This window comes from Triticum urartu, chromosome 1, assembly GCF_003073215.2.
Source record: "Triticum urartu cultivar G1812 chromosome 1, Tu2.1, whole genome shotgun sequence".
NCBI classification, from domain to species: Eukaryota; Viridiplantae; Streptophyta; class Magnoliopsida; order Poales; family Poaceae; genus Triticum; species Triticum urartu.
In genome coordinates, this window is record NC_053022.1 from 139,945,567 (window position 1) to 139,964,950 (window position 19,384).

Sequence of the window (19,384 nt, forward strand, 5' to 3'; positions counted from 1 at the left end):
CCACCGCCATGCCCATGAGAGAGAGAGAGGAGAGGGAGAGGAGTAACTCGAGGGAGAGAAAGCGAGGGACAGGAGTGACGGAGGGAGCGCTCGGGTTGGGCCGCCCCAGTCGCTTCGGACAGAGCCGTTAACGGCGCGCCGTCGACGTACTCGAACCACGAGGGATCAACCATGTCAAAATGTGCTAAAAAGGCTCAATGTTTTTGTCACCGTCAGATTTTCGATTCGGTGCGAAATGTCACAAATCGTGAAGTGATAGTTTTCTGCTAATCATGACACGAATGTGGTGCTTCTGGGCCTAAACCATTTCCTCCTGGGGCCCAAACTCCCGGTCACGCATGACGCAAACCAAATGTAGACGTCGGCCAGTCCAAGTCCAATATATGACACGGGTTAAAGCAAACCGATTTGAGCCGAACGATTGAAAAATCCAACGGCTAATACTGGGAGTAAAGTGTGGCCCGAATCTTCTGGTGTTTTCTGGGCCTGGACTAATTTCTCCTCAGGCCCAATAGCTCCACGGTCACGCATGACGCAGACCCAATATGGACAGTCCAAGTCCAATAGCACCACCTCCACGCGGAAACCCCAGCCAGGACAGCAACCCATTCGCAATCCCCACCTCTATATAAGCGGCCCCGTCGATCCACACCAAACCCTAGTCGCAGCTCTTCCGTCTCCTCCCGCCGCCGCCGCAGCTGCCGCAGCCGCCGCCTGCCTCGAGCCGCCGTCGCCATGGGGAGAAGTAAGCACGCGCTTTACCCTCCCCCTCGCCCTTGCGTGTATGTTACTCTAGTCTAGCGTTCATCTGGCCGTAGCTATGGTTCGTGCAATCGTTTGAATTGGCGCGGTTGCGTGTGAATCTGGCCTAGATCCGTCGTAGCCGCGCGGAACCTGTGATATGTGTTACTCCCGATGTTTATTTAGTTTCTATCTGGTGGATTTGGCAAGATAAATTCATGCCCGTAGCTGTTCTCATGTGGTGATTCGAAACAACATTTGAGTAGTTCAAGCTGCGGGTCATACTCTGTTCGTTTCATTTTAGTGTCTGTTTGTTAAATGGTGCCCGAAAAATGCTCTAGGCTTCTCGGATGTTGATATTTCCTGTGCTCTTTCATGTACTATGCTAGGAAATGAAGATCTGTATGCTCTTGCTTTTAAGTTATTCTAAGCACTGCTGCTGTTGGTAGGGTTGTATGGCCAATGATATTCTATGAAGCTGAATGAGTAGTTGTTGTGGCTAGTTGTTGATCAACTTGCCAACTGCTCATGTTGAATCATGGTAGTTAGTAATCTCTTCTTTCCCTGTCAATGGTAACCTATCTTAAATTGAGTCTGATTGTACATGTTGCTCATATCTAGAGTTGAATGTGGTGCAAATTAAACTGTTTCATTCTCTGTACCTGGAAAGAAGCAGTGTCTTAACTGAGTTGCACATTCTTTTGAATGTTCACTGCAAATTAAAATGTTATTTTGCATGTTTGCTGCTTTTAGTTGTTCTGTTCTGGTAATGACAAAATTCTCTGGTCAGGACCTGCGAGGTGCTATCGGCAGATCAAGAACAAGCCATACCCCAAGTCAAGGTACTGCCGTGGTGTGCCTGACCCTAAGATCAGGATCTATGATGTCGGCATGAAGAAGAAGGGTGTCGATGAGTTCTCTCACTGTGTTCACCTTGTCTCATGGGAGAAGGAGAATGTGTCCAGTGAGGCTCTTGAGGCTGCCCGTATTGCTTGCAACAAGTACATGACTAAGCATGCAGGAAAGGATGCCTTCCACCTCAGGGTCAGGGTTCACCCGTTCCATGTGCTCCGTATCAACAAGATGCTTTCGTGTGCCGGGGCTGATAGGCTCCAGACTGGTATGAGGGGTGCTTTCGGGAAGCCGCAGGGAGTCTGTGCCCGTGTTGCCATTGGGCAGGTCCTCCTTTCTGTGCGGTGCAAGCCCAACAATGCCATCCATGCTACTGAGGCCCTTCGTCGTGCCAAGTTCAAGTTCCCTGGACGCCAAAAGATCATTGAGAGCAGGAAGTGGTAAGCACTGAAGATTGTTTCATGTGCTGAGATGATATTCTTGTCAAAATTTCTGTGTGCCATATCTCTAATTTTGTGCTGCTTCTTTCAGGGGCTTCACCAAGTTCAACCGCAATGACTACCTCAAGTTCAAGAGTGAGGGCAGGATCTTGCCTGATGGAGTCAACGCTAAGGTAGATATACTTGATCCTGGGCAATTGTTTTGAAGATGCACTTATTTATCCTGCCTTAGTAAACTGTTGTCCCTGCATCATCTAATTGTTTCATGTCTGGCTTTGCAGCTGCTCGGATGCCATGGCCGCCTTGCAAACCGTGCCCCTGGACAAGCTTTCCTGTCTGCTGCATAATCTAGCAGAAGAAGTCTATCCGTTCTATCGAAACTTATTTTACCGTGTGGAACTTAGATTCCAAGTGCCTGTGGTGCTATGTTATTTTGTCTGAATGTTGTGTCGAACCTTGTTATGGAAGATATTATCTATTTTGTGATGATGGTACTAATATGAATGGCCTGTTGAATCATTACTACTTGAATTCGTTTGTCAATGTATTTTGCTGTGGTTGTTGTCCTGTGTTTGAATTTGATGCTTCATTTGAAGCTACCCAAGGAAAATGTTATACGTTCACATGGTTTGAAACTTTCTGTGAAGAGTGAAGCAAAATTCTGGCCTTTGCACCTTATTTTTTTTGTAAGGGTCTTTTTGAAGTAGTATACAATTTCCGGATGTCTGGTTAGTGTATCGTCTGCCGGTCAATTTTGCTGGCGTTTAGTAGAGTAGTATACACTTTCAGGACGCCTAGTTCGTTCAGTTGGTTGGTGTTTCGTCTGCTGGTGTCTTTGATGCATCCGAACCGCGTTTCAGTTTCTCTTTTTAAAAATAAAAAATAAAAAATTCATGTCAGTTTGCCATTCCATTTCCCCACTTGTTTGAAATCCCTAGAATTACCAGTAGGGTGATCTGAATTTGGGAGCACAATTGAGAATTGACCAAACATGATATCCCAGGGATAGCAACGTTGGGATCGGTCTGTTGGAGCCTTTGACGCCGACGAATCCCTTCACCCACAAGCGAAATACCAATAGACGACCATCGAAAGCAAGGGGGGGAGACCCGGGGAGACGAACAAAATCCAAACGCAGGAGCATCGCCCACACGAAGGAAGGGAACCATCGATCGATCGAATTCTCATTCTGTTGCCCACAAAATCCAAACTCAAGAGCGACGAGGACATAAACCCCCTTCCTTCTTCCCCTTTCCCCCCTCGCCTCGGCCCTCGGCTGCGAGCGCGGCTCCACGCCTCCCCTCCACCCCCACCGCACCGCACCGCCAGCCGGTGACCGGGTCGCGCCATCGCACGGCGACGCCCGCCCGCCCCGATGGACCCGCCGCCCCCGCCTCCGCCGCAGCCGGCGCACGGGGGCTACGCCCAGCGCTTCTCCCCCGCCGGCCTCATCCACGCGCCGCTCTCCGCGCTGCTCGAGTACTCCTCGGGCGTCCTGCGGGCCCAGGCCGGCGGGGGCGGCGGCGGGGGCGCCCAGCGGGGGGAGCCATCCGCGGGGGCCGACGGGGAGGTGTCGATTCGGATCGCCGGGCCCGACGACGCGCCTGGCGCTGGCGCGGGGGACGCGGGAGGAGGGCAGCAGCCCGCGGACGAGGAGGCCCCGGCGGCGCGGGGGGACGAGGCCGGCGCGGGCGGCGCGAGCGGGAGGGGGGACTCGCCGTACCAGGGCTACGACGTGCAGCGCCTGGCCAGGTGGGTGGAGCACGCGCTGCCCTTCTCCCTGCTCCTGCTCGGCGTCTTCATCCGCCAGCACCTGCAAGGTACGCGAATCCCCGTGCAGCACCTACCCTATCTCTATGTAGCGTGAGGGTTTGCCTGCCTCACCAGGCGCTGTACGCGTGAATTGTGATTCGAGTTTGGTTCGATCCATTCTGTTGCGCGCCTGCTTCACAGCGTGGAAAAGTCGCTGGTCAGAAGATGATGACGAGTTCCTCATTCCAATTGAGTTTATATTGTGTAGGTTTCTTCGTCATGATCTGGATTGCCGCAGTCATGTTCAAGTCCAATGATATCTTGCGCAAGCAAACCGCTCTCAAGGTTTGTGCTTCATAATAACTTGTCTTATCAACGTGCTTGTTCTGCTTCTAGAGGTTAATTAATTGTTCTGGCAAGCAGACTGCTCTCAAGGGCTTGTGCTTCTTATCTGGTGTACCAACGTTATTGTTCTGGTTCTAGTGTAGAGGTTAATTGGTATGCTTCTAGAGGTTTTGTTTGGATGTCATATTGCTTGATCATGTTAGTTTTGCTCAGCAACTGCCAGCAGAAATGTGACAATATCTTCTTATCATATGTAACATCATGATGCACAGCTGCTCTGCAAACCCTTCTGCTGCTGTCAGCGCCATAGCTACATTAGGTTTGTGTCAGGATGTAAGTAGGCAAATTGCAAGCTGGCCACGAGCCTTTATGTGGGCATATGCGTCTGCGCATGTAACATTTGGCAACGCGGTGTCTGCCAAGAATGCACATCATTCATTATTTGATTTGAAAAGAAACATGAAGGGTTTGGTTGTCATTTCATATGTTCGGAAATGAATGTGTACAGCTAAGAGTAATTGATAACGCCTATGGATGTCTAAGCCTATAAGACAATCTATTCCAACTCCAAGAATAATCCACAATGACCATGCGTCCTTACGGCACACGAAGAACAACGCGTAGATGTATAATTGGCGCCTCACTGAACTATTGAAGCCTCTTTAGCTAGACTTGTGCACATGCTCTGGCGCCAGGAAAGGCGACACTCTTAATTAGCAATACGAGGGTTGGGGCTAGGCTGTTGCTGATGGAACCAATTGCTGGTGTTTGTGGGCTGAGTGCCGCTAAAACTGTGCAGTGAGCCTCATAGTAATTTTATGCGTCATTAAGGAAGCAGGCTGTGTACCAAGAGGTCCTGGGTTCGATGCAGCCTCTATGCATTGCACCGTGCAGGGGTAAGGCTTGCCTTGTATAATCCTTCGCCAAACCCCCTGGGGTGGGAGCTTCTAGCACTGGGTATGTCCCTTCTATTGAGGAAGCCGGCTGGCAGACTGCTGCCGTCACTACATCCCTAATGCTGGGGCCCGTATTAACTCCATTTGATTGCCAAATTGCTTAGATAGCTCCATTTGATTGTCCATGCTTAGAAGAGTTGGAAACATTGTAGATGTTTTGGTATGGATATGTGCTCTAGAATGTGATTGTCATGTCGTTTCCCCTTTAAGTTGATGCGGTGAATGTCAATTAAACAAGATCTTCAGCTGATCTATCACTTGTATTTATTTTTCTTATTTCAGGGGGAGAGGAAAATGCCAATGCTTATCGGGATTGTAGTAGTATTCACCATTCACGTCTTTGGAGTCTACTGGTGGTACAGGAATGATGACCTTGTTAGACCTTTGGTGATGCTTCCTCCAAAAGAAATACCACCATTCTGGCATGCTATATTTTTCATTGCGGTGAATGGTATTCCCTTTTACCCACACAGCATGATTTCCCCTTTTGGGGCCTCTCTGCTTCAAATTATTCCATATAATTGTAATATGCGCCCTTGAAAAACGCCTATGGTTTTCTATGATGCACTCAAACATCATTTCGATCATATTGTATGAGAGGGCATGACATTGCAACCCAATCATTTTCCTATTTATGAGTTTTTTGGTCCTGTGAACCAATGAGGCCCTTGGTCATTTCTTGAACTCAATCAGTAACCCATTGGTGGAAAAACTTGACGATGTATGTACCTGTGTGTTCTGTATTGTTTTGAAGCTGATAACATTGCGCTGTGTTTCACTTGGAAATAACTTATGTTTGTTGAATAATAGGAATTTATGCACCATTTCTATCTGTTCATAACTCTTAAACTAGCACTGCCCTCCTTAAAATTTGTAATCAGGCTGACTGCTGTTTTGTGCTCCACAGATACAATGGTCCGGCAAGCTGCTATGGTGGTCAAGTGTGTGCTGCTCATGTACTACAAAAACAGCAAAGGTCGTCACTATCGTAGACAGGTAATCTGCTGTACATTATCATTGTTCAGCTACTTAGGTAATTTTTACCAGTTTTGATAGAGAGATGTACAGCCAAGCATTTCTCGTTGTAACTCAACTTTCTCTTTAGGGCCAAATGTTGACAGTTGTGGAATATTCCCTACTTCTGTACCGTGCGTTGTTGCCGGCTCCTGTGTGGTATCGTTTTTTCCTGAACAAGGAATATGGAAGTCTTTTTTCATCTTTAACAACTGGATTGTACCTTACTTTCAAGGTGGCATCAATGGTGGAAAAGGTACTTCTAGTTCCTTTGTTTCATTTCTTAACCAATTCTGGGTTTATAATAGCTGACATCACTGCTGCTTCCTATCAGGTTCGATCACTTTTGGCTTCAGTGAATGCGCTGTCTCATAAGGACTTGCATTATGGTTCACATGCAACAACTGAGCAGGTAATGCAGTGTTAGGCTTTCTAGGCGCACGAGTGAAATGTGGTGGTGGCATATGCATCCTTGGTTTATATCTCTGGAGCTTCTAGCTAAAGTCTGCATTCATTTCACTATATGGTATGCAGGTTCTTGCTGCTGGAGATCTGTGTGCTATATGCCAAGAAAAGATGCATACTCCCATCCTCCTGCAGTGTAAACATATCTTCTGCGAAGACTGTGCCTCTGAATGGTATATATCGCATACACATTTTGTCATCTGGTTCTTGATGCTTTGCTGGCATCTACTCCCTCCGTTCCGAATTACTCCCTCCGTTCGGAATTACTTGTCGCAGAAACGGATGTATCTAGATGTATTTTAGTTCTAGATACATCCATATCCGAGACAAGTAATTCCGAACGGAGGGAGTACTTGTCTTGGATTTGTCTAGATACGGATGTATCTAGACTCATTTTAGTGCTAGATACCTCCGTATCTAGACAAATCTAAGACAAGTAATTTGGAACGGAGGGAGTAACAGTTACCAAATTGGAACTTCTCATCGCTCGCTGAATGATGGCAGGTTGGAGCGGGAGCGGACATGCCCGTTATGCAGGGCGCTGGTGAAGCCAGGTGACATTCGGTCATTCAGCGACGGTTCAACGACCCTCTTCTTTCAGCTCTTCTGACAAGAAACAAGAAGCGCTAACCTTCGGCCTGCAGATGTTGGATCGCCCCCTGTTACTCTCCATCAGCCTGCCGTGTGCTGAGACTTTCTCCAGTCCAGGTCCTTTTCCGCCAGTTCGTCACAAGTAGTAGGTGCCATGGGTGTGCATATTACCCTGTATAGGTCCTTGCGGGATTCTCCATCACAAAAAAAGAGAGGATTGTTATGACGAAATAACTGAATCTATAGAGGTGAATTTCCATTAGCATGTGGTTGGGTGGGTGCCGCCACATCTGCAAAATTCAGAATTGACCTTATACATGATCACAAATGTTAACTCTTGACTCCTGAGCCAACGTAGCTTGTTGCTCGTACAATGAGATGAACACATCCTATTGTTTCCTGCTTGTGTCACATGAGTCACATCATCATTCTTGCCACCTAAAATATGTCTTTTAGTAATTTCGGCGAAGGGAGTTGGGTCTGATTTGATATAACGCGGTATGTTTTGCTTGCTCCAGATTTAGCCAATATTGGCACCGAAAATGAAGCAAAGTAGGCAAGATGGCATGAGCCCGACGGGCAAGGCAAAAGCCTGTTTGTCATAACCACAAAGTTGGTAGAGTTGATTTTGGGTAGCAGGCAAACATACCCTAGACCCCGACAGCACTAATGTGTAATATTAGGTGTGTGCTGTTGACTAGTTATTCTGGGCGTGGACGTAATTATGTCGACATCACCGGAAGGTGCACAAGAATATCCTGTTATGCCGGAACAGAGGGCAAGGGGAGAACAACCTGCCCGGACACCCGAACGTTGCCTGAACTGAAAGAGATGAGCACTATAATAGAAGTTGATATTATTTTTTAGGAAAGACGGTCAATTTATATCTAATGATCATCAAGGAAAACAATATATAGCCAGTACAATGGATAGACAACAAGACATAAAACAACCAGCAAATAATAAAATTACAACCAAACCATGCTGATTGTCTTCTTCCTTTGATTGTATGCTGCTCGTCGAAGCTTAAAAAATTGTACCGAACTGACAGTAAGAGAAATGTACACCCTCTTAATACCAGCCTTTGAAGGCCGCAATAGCTACCCGTCGCTAGAAATGAAATGAACATCTTTCACCACAGACCCGCAGGGTTGGAGAAACCGAACCATGCCATAGTAACAAATCAAAAGAAGAGGTCGAAATCATTGCACAAAGAGCCAAGTTACTTCCCTTGATCGAACCAACACTTTCCGGATTCTCGTTTGTATATGTACCTATTTGATCGCCACTTTGATTTCACATATTGAATATGAAAACAACCACAAAATCTGGCAACACCTGCCCTTGCAGGCCCTTCATCGGCGTCTGATCGACAATCGTCGAGGTAGGGAGAGCCTGGAGAGAACTTATTCCAATGCGCTATCGCCGCCACCACCTTGTCGGTACTGCTAGGGAAACAAAATCTAAGGAAAACAAGGGCATAGCGATGTGCCCCCACTCTTCTAATTAGCAATGAGATCACCGGACAAGAGAGGTGAGGTGAGAGCGCGGCTACAACCCACTCCACGTAGAATCTCCGCAGAAAACACACCAATGCCTTTGGCTAAGGGCATGTACATTAGTATTGAAACATGTTGTCTATAATAACTCTCCAAATCACCTGTAGACATCACTAAAAACATACCCTATAATAGTCTGACTTTTTTGCTACCCACAAGGCCCTAAAATCACAAAATTATGGAATTGGTGGGTTGAAAGGATCCTCGTGTAGGCCCCTTGTGTCACTCACCAGGGGCGACTCGGGCAGCGACCTAGCCTATCCGCCACTGCCACCCTTCTCCTCCTTCCCGCTCATCGTCGTTACTAGAGAGAGCCGGGTCTCTCTCCCTCCCTCCCTCTCTCTCTCTCTCTCTCTCTCTAGACCATGCTACTAGGCGGTACCATGGTAGGTGGTACGCAGCCTGGTCGGGGGAGGGGGTGGGGGCTCGCGTCGACAACCATCTTCTCCCCACCCCACTGCTCAGGTTTCCCTCCTTCGCCACCAGGTTTCCCTGTCACCGCTGCTGCAGATCAAATGACCTGGTGGCCGGTGCAACCGTCTCGGTGGTGGTTCTGGTCGTCCGGCCCGTCCTCCTCTCGTGCTCGTCGGGCACATCCATGCTGCCATGGGTGCCTAGTTCTCGACCAAGCCCCTTGTATAGAGCTAGAGGGGCCAAATCTAGAGCTCCCTTAACGTTGAGTGCCACGACGACAGTCTGACAGGTAGCTGGCCGTCCATGTTGGCTTGGGGCTAAGTGGTGGAGGGTCGGGGCGGCTTTCGTCGGTGTTCGACAGGGTGGCCATTGGGCTTGGCAGGGGCCGAAGGTCTTCTTGGGGTGGCGATCTATGCACTCTACCTCGACATTTGTGGTAACATAGTAGTGCCTAGGAAGGATGGGTCACCAGTGAAAGCTGCGCAAGGCCTTGGCTGTTGCTGGCGGAGGTTTACCGGGATTAGCGTCATGCCAAAAGGCTAACAGACGTATCCATTTGCGATTGTCCATGGGGTGTAATCTACAGTTGTCAACGATGGTCTCTTGGCTTGAAGGTGGGCCCTTGCATCCCCTTGGTTAGGCTGCTAATGTCTGCGGACGCCGTTCTCCTCCTTGGAGGATTCATTGTTTTTGCCCCCTGAAAGTGCTAGTTATCGACTAGAGGGGGGGGGGTGAATATGCGATTTTTATGGAAGTCTTCAAGACAGGCAATGTCTTCGAAGATAGCCAACCAAATGCGACCTACACAGTATGCAGCGGAAGATAAACTACGCTAGACAAGCTATAGTCAAGAGAACATGGCAAGGTAAGCAAGAGGACAAATAGCGGCTAGGTAGAGTGGATCAGAATAGGAAGATAGTATGAAGATAAATCAATGCAATCAGAGAGAATGCCTTCACACAGTGAAGTCAACCAGGGCAAACAAGCAATGACTTCACGAAGCTAAACAGTAAGGGTGAAGTGATAGAACCAGTTGCTTGGTGAAGACAAGGATTTGGTAGACCAGTTCCAGTTGTTGTGACAACTGCACGTTTGGTTACGGAGGCTGAGATTGAACTCCGAAGACCGCGTCTTCACCTTATTCCCCTTGAGCTAAGGACACTTAGTCCTCGCCCAATCACTCTGGTAAGTCTTCAAGGTAGACTTCCAAACCTTCACAGACTTTGTTCACCGGTGATCCACAACGACTTTTGGATCCTCAGAACACGACGCCTAACCGACTGGAAGATACACACTCTTCAAGTGTAATAAGTCTTCAGATCACGCGGACAAAAAGACTTCAATGATGCCTAACACTCTTTGGCTTTGGGTGTTTTGGGTTTTTTCCTCACGAGGGTTCTCTCTCAAAGGCTTCAGAGGTGGGTTGCTCTCAAATGACAAAAGCCGTGCACTAACTCTGAGCAGCCACCAATTTATGATGTAGGGGGTGGGCTATTTATAGCCAGGAGGCAACCCGACATGATATGTCTGAAATGACCCTGGTCACTAAGGAACCGACACGTGTCCAACGGTCGAATTTCAAACACACACGATAACTTGACTTGGGCTACAAGCAAAGCTGACACATCCAACTCTGGATAAGATTTTCTCTCGTTGTCTTCACTCAAAGATATAGGATTTGGGTTGAGCATCACATTAGTTTTTCTGACTCTGTTCACTTGGACCCCACTTAATAGTTTGGTGGTTCCTACGACTCAAGTACGAAGAAAAATGAAACTACGAAAGAAACTATGTCTTCGCACTCCATTGTCTTCAAGTGATTGTCTTCACACGTCATTATCTTCGACGTGAATGTCTTCACGAACCACCATTGTCTTCAATGCCTTCATACATTTTTAGGGTCATCTATGGTAGGTAAACTGAATCAAAGAGGGACTTCTACCTGTGTTATCCAGCAATTCTCACAAACACATTAGTCCCTCAACCACGTTTGTCGTCAATACTTCAAAACCAACTAGGGGTGGCACTAGATGCACTTACAATCTCCCCCTTTTTGGTGATTGATGACAAACTGGTTGAAGTTTTCAACGGCGATAAAAATATGTGAAAGTTAAAGAACGCGGTCATTGGATTCATGAAGTTGAAAGTGCCCCCTGAAGATGTGCATATAAGTAATTTGCCTTTGAATGCAAATGCACATGGCAGGTTCTGCTATGTGGAGATCTCCTTCAATTCATGAAGACAATTCATCGTGCATACAAAAATGTAGTGAAGATAATGACATGCACAATGAAAAATGGGCGTTTGCAGAATGACTTCATGCGGAATTTATCATCGCAATAAAAGGCAGCAGCAAAAGTGGCATACAACCATCAAGGCTTAAGTGTTACAACTCAAAACCAACAGTTCAAGAATGAGAGTTGCAAAACTTAATAAAAATAAGCACCCGACTGAAAGTGCTAGTGATCGACTAGAGGGGGGGGGGTGAATAGGCGATTTTTATGGAAGTCTTCAAAACATGGAAGTTTCGAAGACAATCGATAGAAATGAACCTATTAACATGCAGCAGAAGGTAGACTACACTAGGCAAGCCATAGTGAAGTATTCAATGAAGTGAAAGCACAAAGACTAATAGCAGCTAGGTAGTATGGATCAGGATGGAAGACAATATGAAGCCAATCAGAACAAGTAGTCACACAGTGAAGACAAATAGATAATGCAAACAGACCCTATGATGCGGAGCATCCCATGATCATCCCCATGGACCTACCATCGTCGCATCAAGAGCCAAGAGGACCCATGACACGAGCACGAGCCAGAGCTCTCGAGAACGAGGTGACTTCTTTCCTTAGTGATATCACATATGATCCACTCGAGACATGGTTACTACCTAAGACCGATATGCTATGCATGATCAGGTGTCAAGAGGAGCCTCCCGAAGATGCACGTGAAGACGGGCCCCGGACATCCGGCCCCTGGAGATGCCACCACAGCAGCCGCAGCCCAGCCAGAGAAGCTACAGGGCCCGAACATCCGGCCCCGCGCCCCGGACATCTGGCCTCCCCCGAAACCCCGGAAATCTGGCCCTCTGCCCGGAAATCCGGCCTCGTCTATCCAGAGACCGCGGAAGTCTTCACCGCCATCCCGGACATCCGCCCCCCCCAGCCCGGACATCCGGCCACTCCTGAAGCCCCGGACATCCGGCCCGACGCCCGGACATCCGGCCTCGCCTGTCTGTGAACAGTGAAGGGCCGAAGCCCATGTACCCTCTCGCCCCCTAGACTATATATACTTCATCCCCTTCCTCTTTCTAGGGTTAGCATTGTGATAACTCATTTGTGAGATAGAGCCTCGCTCATCCATATCGGATCTACTCCTTGAGAGAGACCGCGACCCCTCTTCGGAGAAAATCCCCCTTGGATTCAAGACCCCCTCTTGGGTGGCCCCCATCAAGACCTCCTTCTAGGAGAAGAACCGGTTACTTTGCATCGTCCTTTGTTGACCTTGGATCATCGTGTATCTCTTTGTGTTATTGGATCTAGCACATGTGTAATCGAATCTTGTTGGTTTGAGTGATTCTCTCGTGTTTCCCCTCGTGAATCCCCTCATGTTCTTCGTGTTTATCTTTGGGATCCGCTCCTTTCGTGAAAGATCGGCCATCTAGGGTTTCACCCTACATCATCTTGGTATCATGAGCCACGTTGATCACGATTTCAGAGCCTCCCCGTTGTGTTTCTAGCCTTGTTTTGTTGTTTTTCGTCCTAATCCGAAAATTGCCCCACAAAAATAGCCCCAATTTTTTTTTGTGATTTGTTGGTGTGATGAAGTTTTGTTGGATTTGGTCCGCGGATTTCGTGTGTTGCAGGTAGATCTAGCTTTCCCCCACCTTTTCCCCAATTTCCATCCACAAAATCTTCCGAATTTTGCCCCGGATTTGACCTCTCCACGCGGTGTTCTTCGAATTCGTCCATGGATCCAGCGCCCGGACATCCGGCCCGACCAGCCCGGACATCCGGCACCCCGGACATCCGGCCATCACCCCCGGACATCCGGCCCCTGGCAGCAAAACAACCCATCCACCATACATTTTCCGCCTAACTCTCACCAAATTTCGTCCCGGTGCCCACATACACTTCCGCATACCTCCACCACTTCCGCATAGCACCACCCTAGCCTTTCCCGCTACTAACTCCGACAATTTTGCCAAATTTTGCTTTGAGAATTTGAGTTGTGGTTTCCGTGTCCTTTTGTGTTTCGGCTATCTAGGTACGGTTCGGCATCAACATCACCACCGCTCATCTTCGCCAAGGACTACTACGAACGGCTACATTACTTTGGTATCACCTTCACCTTGGATATCAACTTGGTATCGTGATATCATCATACTCTTTTGCAATCGCATTGATAACCACATGGCCTTACTTTTGCGTCACTTACCCATCGAGACTAGCCCTTGAGTATTGCCGGCAACGTGACTTGTGCACATTAGTGTTCATACTTCCCATAGCATACATACCATCATCGTGTTGCATCTCTTGGTATCATCACTTGTGTCACAAAGTTGTTGTCACATACACAATTGCTATCTTGCTTCGTGAAACATTGCATGAGAAAAGAGCTCAAACATCAAAGAGCCAAACAAGCTTTTAAGCAAAAGAGGAAAGACAAGCAAAGAGCAAGAACCATAGCATCATACAACATTAAGATTGTCATACTCGATCATCTTGGATCAATGCATAGGAACATCATACATATAGCATACTTGGGATAGAAGTCGTTGCATTTTTGCTTAGTAGGTTGTGCACAAGTTCGTATCCGCCTATTGTGCAATCGTGCTAGCGTCTCTCTAGTGTTGTGCAACAAGAGCATCTTGGTGAATTCCACATTTTGGCTCATCCTTGGTTGCATAACCCCATCTTATCTATTTGCGTGTGTGTTTCCGTGTACCATATCTTGCTATTGGTCTAATTGTTGCATTTGCAAATTCGTGAATCTTTTCCAACATTATTGAGTCTCACTTACAATTGCATCAAATTTTGTGCCACCATCCTAACCGAGCTCCACCATAACCTTTTACTTGTGTAGATGTGAGAACTGACAAGAATTGGTACCAATTGTGCTATTTCCTTGTTACACATTGGAGTCATCTTTGATCCATTGTCAACATCGGTCAAGGTACATTTGATATTGGTTCTTCCCTTTCTTCCACTCACACTGTCTTGGAATGATGGATAAGCCAAGTACTTCTACCAACCCGCTCTTCATGGAGCAAGACGACGACATGAACTCCTTCGTCACCAAGAGTCACCTCTTTGGTGCACAACATGCTTTGCATCAAGAGCAACAAGCTATGAGTGAACGCATCGACAACCTCGCCGCCGACTTGCGACTTTCCGAGCAACGTACAAGGAACTACTTCAACCACAAGCTCGACGATCACAAGCAAGAGAATGACACAAGGATGGACGAGATTCACACTTTGTTGCTCAACCACTCTTCTTCCACTTCAAGAAGGAGCCGTTCAAGTCACCATTCCGACTTCACCCTCTCCGGCTCAAGTACACCGACATCGAATACTCTTCGCCGAACCGTGTGCAACGAACGTCAAGCAAACCTCAATCCACTTCGAGACACCGACTCGCAAGAACATCGACGATGTCAAGCCGAAGAAGCCTTTGCTCTAGCTCGAGAACGGCAACAACAACGCCAAAATGAAGAGGAAGAACGCGCGCGTCTACACCAAAATGCACAAGATGCCGAGGCTCAACGTCAAGAACAACAACTCCGTGACGCTCAAGCACTTGAAGCGCAACGTGCCCTTCATGAATCAAGTCGTGCCGTAGCCAATCGAGGCCAACAAGCTCGACTACATCAAGAAGCACTTCGCGATGAAGCTCAAGAAAGAATTTACCAAAGACATGTGCATCAACAAGCTCCTCGTCAAGATAGACAAGCGCCTCGTCAAGATAGACAAGCTCCCCCTCAAGCGAGACAAGAACATCAAGTTCATCAAGAGCATGACAACAATGGGAATCCTCCACGACAAGAGCAACACGAGGTTGACAACCCTCCGCGTCAAGAGCACCATGAGTTGAACAATCACCTACAACATGGGCGTCATCATCCCCGACCCCAACACAATGAAGAGCAACGCTACAGCAAGCTAAAGTTCACCATGCCCAAGTTCAATGGAAGCAATGACCCCGAAGAGTACATCTCATGGTCATTGAAGGTTGACAAAATCTTCCGCTTGCACAACTACAAAGAAGAGAAGAAGATCGCAATGGCATCCCTTGAATTCCAAGACTATGTCCTCATTTGGTGGGACCAAGTCATTGAGCGTCGCAAGGCAAGAGGTGAACCACCCATCACCACTTGGACACAAATGAAGGATGTCATGAGAGCACGATTCGTGCCAAACTACTACAACCGCGACCTCTTCAAGAAACTTCAACAACTCAAGCAAGGAACCAAGAGCATTGAATAGTACTACAAGGAAATGGAGATTGCCATGATACGAGCCAATGTCAAAGAAGATGATGAGAAAACTATGGCAAGGTTCTTGAATGGACTCAATCATCCTATCAAGAAGATGGCCGACTTCCAACCATACTCGAACCTCATCGAGCTAGTGCATCAAGCTACCAAAGCGGAACGGCAAGTACAAGACGACTTCAAGTATGCCAAGTTCTCATCCAAGTCCGATGGCCTCTCCAACAATCAAGCTTCGACGACTCCAACACCTTCTACCTCAACCAAGCCTTCTACAAGCAACGACGACAAGTCAAGTTACAAGAAAGCTTTGACAAGCTCAAGTCGTCCTCCTACTACAAGCAACTTCAAGAAAGCTCCATCATCATCTACTCCACCCGATGAGACCATCAAGACAAGTTCTATCAAATGCTTCACATGCGGAGGCCGAAGCCACAAGTCCTTCGAGTGCACAAACAAGCACACCATGATCCTCAACGACGACGGAACCTATGACTCCATGAGTGAAGGAGAAATGGAAGCTCTTGAGCAAGTGGCCATGCACCGACAAGTGAACAATGAAGATGAAGATGACCAAGTCTTTTGCGATGAAGATTCAAGTCCCGCTCTTGTTGTCTCCAAGGTCTTGACTCTTCAACATCAACAAGACGAAGATCAAAGATGCCATATCTTCCACACAAAGGCCGGCATCAATGGACGTTCCGTCAAGGTCATCATCGATGGAGGTAGTTGCCACAACTTAGCAAGTGAAGAACTATGCTCCAAGCTCCAATTGGTCAAGATGAAGCACCCTCACCTCTACAAGGTTCAATGGCTAAGCGACACCGGCACCATACAAGTCGAGCATAGAGTACAAATCTCTTTCAAGATCGGCGCCTATGAAGACACATTGGAATGTGATGTCCTTCCGATGACCGTTTGCCACCTCCTCCTTGGACGGCCATGGCAATTTGACCGAGGTGTCATTCACAATGGGCGTACAAATCACTATAGCTTCAAGATGAAAGGGAAAGAGTTCGTGCTACGTCCTATGTCTCCAAGCCAAGTGCTCGCCGACAAGCAAGCCACCCATCATGGAGAAAATAGTGAGAGAGCGACCCACCAAAAAGAGAGTGAGCGCCACAAGCCCAAATTGAGTGCCTCCACGATGAGCGACAAGAAAAACTTAGTTCTCTTTGCCACCAAACGTGAGATGAGAGAAGTGTGTGAGAACCCATCAAGTGTCCTACACTATGTCCTATTGTGCAAGGACGAGGTCACAAAAACTAACAACTCTCACGATCTACCTTTGGTGTTATCTTCTCTATTGCAGGAATTCCAAGATGGTTTCCCTGATGAGCTACCTCCGGGTCTACCTCCACTACGAGGCATTGAGCACCGAATTGATCTCATCCCCGGAGCGCCGCTTCCCAACAAAGCTCCATACCGCGTCAACCCTAAAGAAACCAAAGAAATACAAAGGCAAGTAAAGCATCTCATAGACCATGGACATGTGCGTGAAAGTTTGAGTCCTTGTGCCGTACCGGTCATTCTTGTGCCAAAATGTGACGGTAGCTTTCGCATGTGCTCCGATTGTAGACCTATCAATGCTATCACTGTTAGATATAGGTACCCCATTCCACGCCTTGATGATATGCTTGATGAACTTAGCGGTGCCACTATCTTTTCCAAAATTGATCTTAAAAGTGGTTACTATCAAATCCGCATACAAGAGGGTGATGAATGGAAAACCGCTTTCAAAACAAAGTTTGGTCTCTATGAGTGGTTAGTCATGCCTATGGGTTTATCGGAAGCACCCGGTACTTTCATGCGTCTTATGCATTACGTGTTTCGCCCTTACATTGGTGAATTTGTTGTTGTCTACTTTGATGATATCCTTGTGTTTAGCAAATCTCTCAAAGATCACGTCACCCACCTTCGCACCGTGCTACAAACTCTTCGAAAAGAGCAACTTTACGCTAATATGGAAAAAATGCCTATTTGGCGTTGACAAGCTTGTTTTCTTGGGTTTCGTAGTTTCTTCTAAGGGTGTTCATGTTGATGAATCTAAGATCAATGCTATTAAAACTTGGCCCCAACCAACCAATTTGCAACAAGTGCGTAGTTTTCTTGGTTTAGCCGGTTTCTACCGTAGATTTGTGAAGGATTTTAGCACCATTGCTTCACCTTTGCATGCTTTGAGTAAGAAAAATGCACCGTTTGTTTGGGGAACATCTCAAGATATTGCTTTCAATGAGCTTAAGAATTTGCTTACTCATGCTCCCATGCTTGCATTACCCAACTTTGACAAACCTTTCGAAATTCATTGCGATGCTAGTGGTAATGGCATAGGAGGCGTGTTAACGCAAGAGAAGCGCCCCATTGCATACTTTAGTGAGAAACTCTCCGGAGCGCAACTCAATTACCCCATCTATGACAAAGAGCTATATGCTTTAGTGCGAGTTTTGCATGAATGGGAACATTACCTTCGCCCACATGAGTTCATCATCCATACCGACCATGAAACACTTAAATACCTTAAGGGTCAAACTAAATTGTACAAGCGTCATGCTAAATGGAGTGAATCTATTGCATCATTTCCCTATGTCATCAAGTACATTAAGGGTAAAGAAAATGTTATGGAGGATGTGCTTTCCCGTATATGCATGCTTGTCACTAACCTTGAGTTGAATGTCATTGGTTTTGAGCATATTAAAGACTTGTATGAACATGATCCCACATTCGCCCTACCTTATGCCAAGTGTTTGATGCATACTTCTTGGGATCGATACTACATCAAAGATGGATATCTTATGAGAGCTAACAAACTTTGCATCCCCGAGTCCTCTTTTCGTTTGTTTCTTTTGCAGGAATCTCATGGAGGCGGACTCATGGGACACTTTGGACGCGACAAGACATTTGCTACGCTCTCCAAGAACTACTTTTGGCCCAAGATGCATCGCGACGTCAATCGCTTCACCAACCGTTGTTCTACATGTCGCAAAGCTAAGTCTAAAGCCCAATCTCATGGCCTCTATATGCCACTTCCAATTCCATATCAACCATGGGAAGATATTAGCATGGACTTTGTGCTTGGTTTTCCTAGAACTCGAAATGGCAAGGATTCCGTTTTTGTTGTTGTGGACCGTTTCTCTAAAATGGCTCATTTCATTCCTTGCAACAAGATAGACGATGCTTCACATATTGCAAATTTGTTTTGTAGGGAAATCTTGCGCCTTCATGGAGTGCCAAAGACGATTGTCTCGGACCGCGACGTCAAGTTCTTGAGTTACTTTTGGAAGACCCTATGCGCCAAGCTCGGAATCAAGCTCTTGTTCTCTTCAGCATACCATCCACAAACCGACGGCCAAACGGAGGTCACCAACCGTACGCTCTCCACCCTACTACGCGTGTTGATAAAGAAGAACATCAAGGAGTGGGAAGAGTGCCTACCCATCGCCGAGTACGCCTACAACCGAGCAAGACATTCGACTACCGGCAAGTCCCCCTTCGAGGTTGTCTATGGCTTCAACCCATTGTCCCCATTGGACATTCTACCTCTACCGCTACAAGAGCGCACAAACATGGACGCGAGTGCACGAGCCAACTTCCTCAAGAAGATGCATGAAGATACAAGGAACACCATCGAGTGCCAAGTACAATGACTCGCGACCAAGCTTAACGCCAACAAGCAACCCATGATGTTCCATGTTGGAGATCTTGTGTGGCTACACCTTCGCAAGGATCGCTTCCCCAATGAACGCAAGTCCAAGCTCCTACCACG

General features: G+C 47.2%; 2 protein-coding genes across 2 annotated transcripts; both read left to right on the forward strand.

Annotated features, from left to right (window-relative positions):
* Positions 1–571: 571 nt before the first annotated feature.
* On the forward strand, positions 572–2,564 carry LOC125551886 (60S ribosomal protein L10-2). The gene is made up of 4 exons (XM_048715276.1): positions 572–745; positions 1,532–2,033; positions 2,125–2,206; positions 2,315–2,564. The coding sequence occupies exons 1-4, from the start codon at positions 736–738 to the stop codon at positions 2,378–2,380; spliced, it is 660 nt and encodes a 219-aa protein (XP_048571233.1). The 5' UTR covers positions 572–735; the 3' UTR covers positions 2,381–2,564.
* A 561-nt stretch (positions 2,565–3,125) lies between these two features.
* Positions 3,126–7,556, forward strand: LOC125551879 (RING finger and transmembrane domain-containing protein 2-like). Its single transcript, XM_048715266.1, has 8 exons — positions 3,126–3,853; positions 4,054–4,130; positions 5,369–5,537; positions 5,994–6,082; positions 6,192–6,356; positions 6,435–6,512; positions 6,635–6,738; positions 7,070–7,556. Exons 1-8 carry the CDS (start codon positions 3,409–3,411, stop codon positions 7,173–7,175), a joined length of 1,233 nt encoding a protein of 410 aa, XP_048571223.1. The 5' UTR covers positions 3,126–3,408; the 3' UTR covers positions 7,176–7,556.
* The last annotated feature ends 11,828 nt before the right edge of the window (positions 7,557–19,384 follow it).

Excerpts from the sequence above, each read along its gene's own strand:
- LOC125551886 (XM_048715276.1), top strand. Across the intron at positions 2,034-2,124 it reads ATCATTGAGAGCAGGAAGTG|GGGCTTCACCAAGTTCAACC; the intron begins GTAAGCACTGAA and ends TGCTTCTTTCAG. Across the intron at positions 2,207-2,314 it reads CTGATGGAGTCAACGCTAAG|CTGCTCGGATGCCATGGCCG; the intron begins GTAGATATACTT and ends CTGGCTTTGCAG.
- LOC125551879 (XM_048715266.1), top strand. The coding sequence starts at position 3,409 with ATGGACCCGCCGCCCCCGCCTCCGCCGCAGCCGGCGCACGGGGGCTAC. Across the intron at positions 6,083-6,191 it reads GTCGTCACTATCGTAGACAG|GGCCAAATGTTGACAGTTGT; the intron begins GTAATCTGCTGT and ends CTTTCTCTTTAG. Across the intron at positions 6,739-7,069 it reads GAAGACTGTGCCTCTGAATG|GTTGGAGCGGGAGCGGACAT; the intron begins GTATATATCGCA and ends GAATGATGGCAG.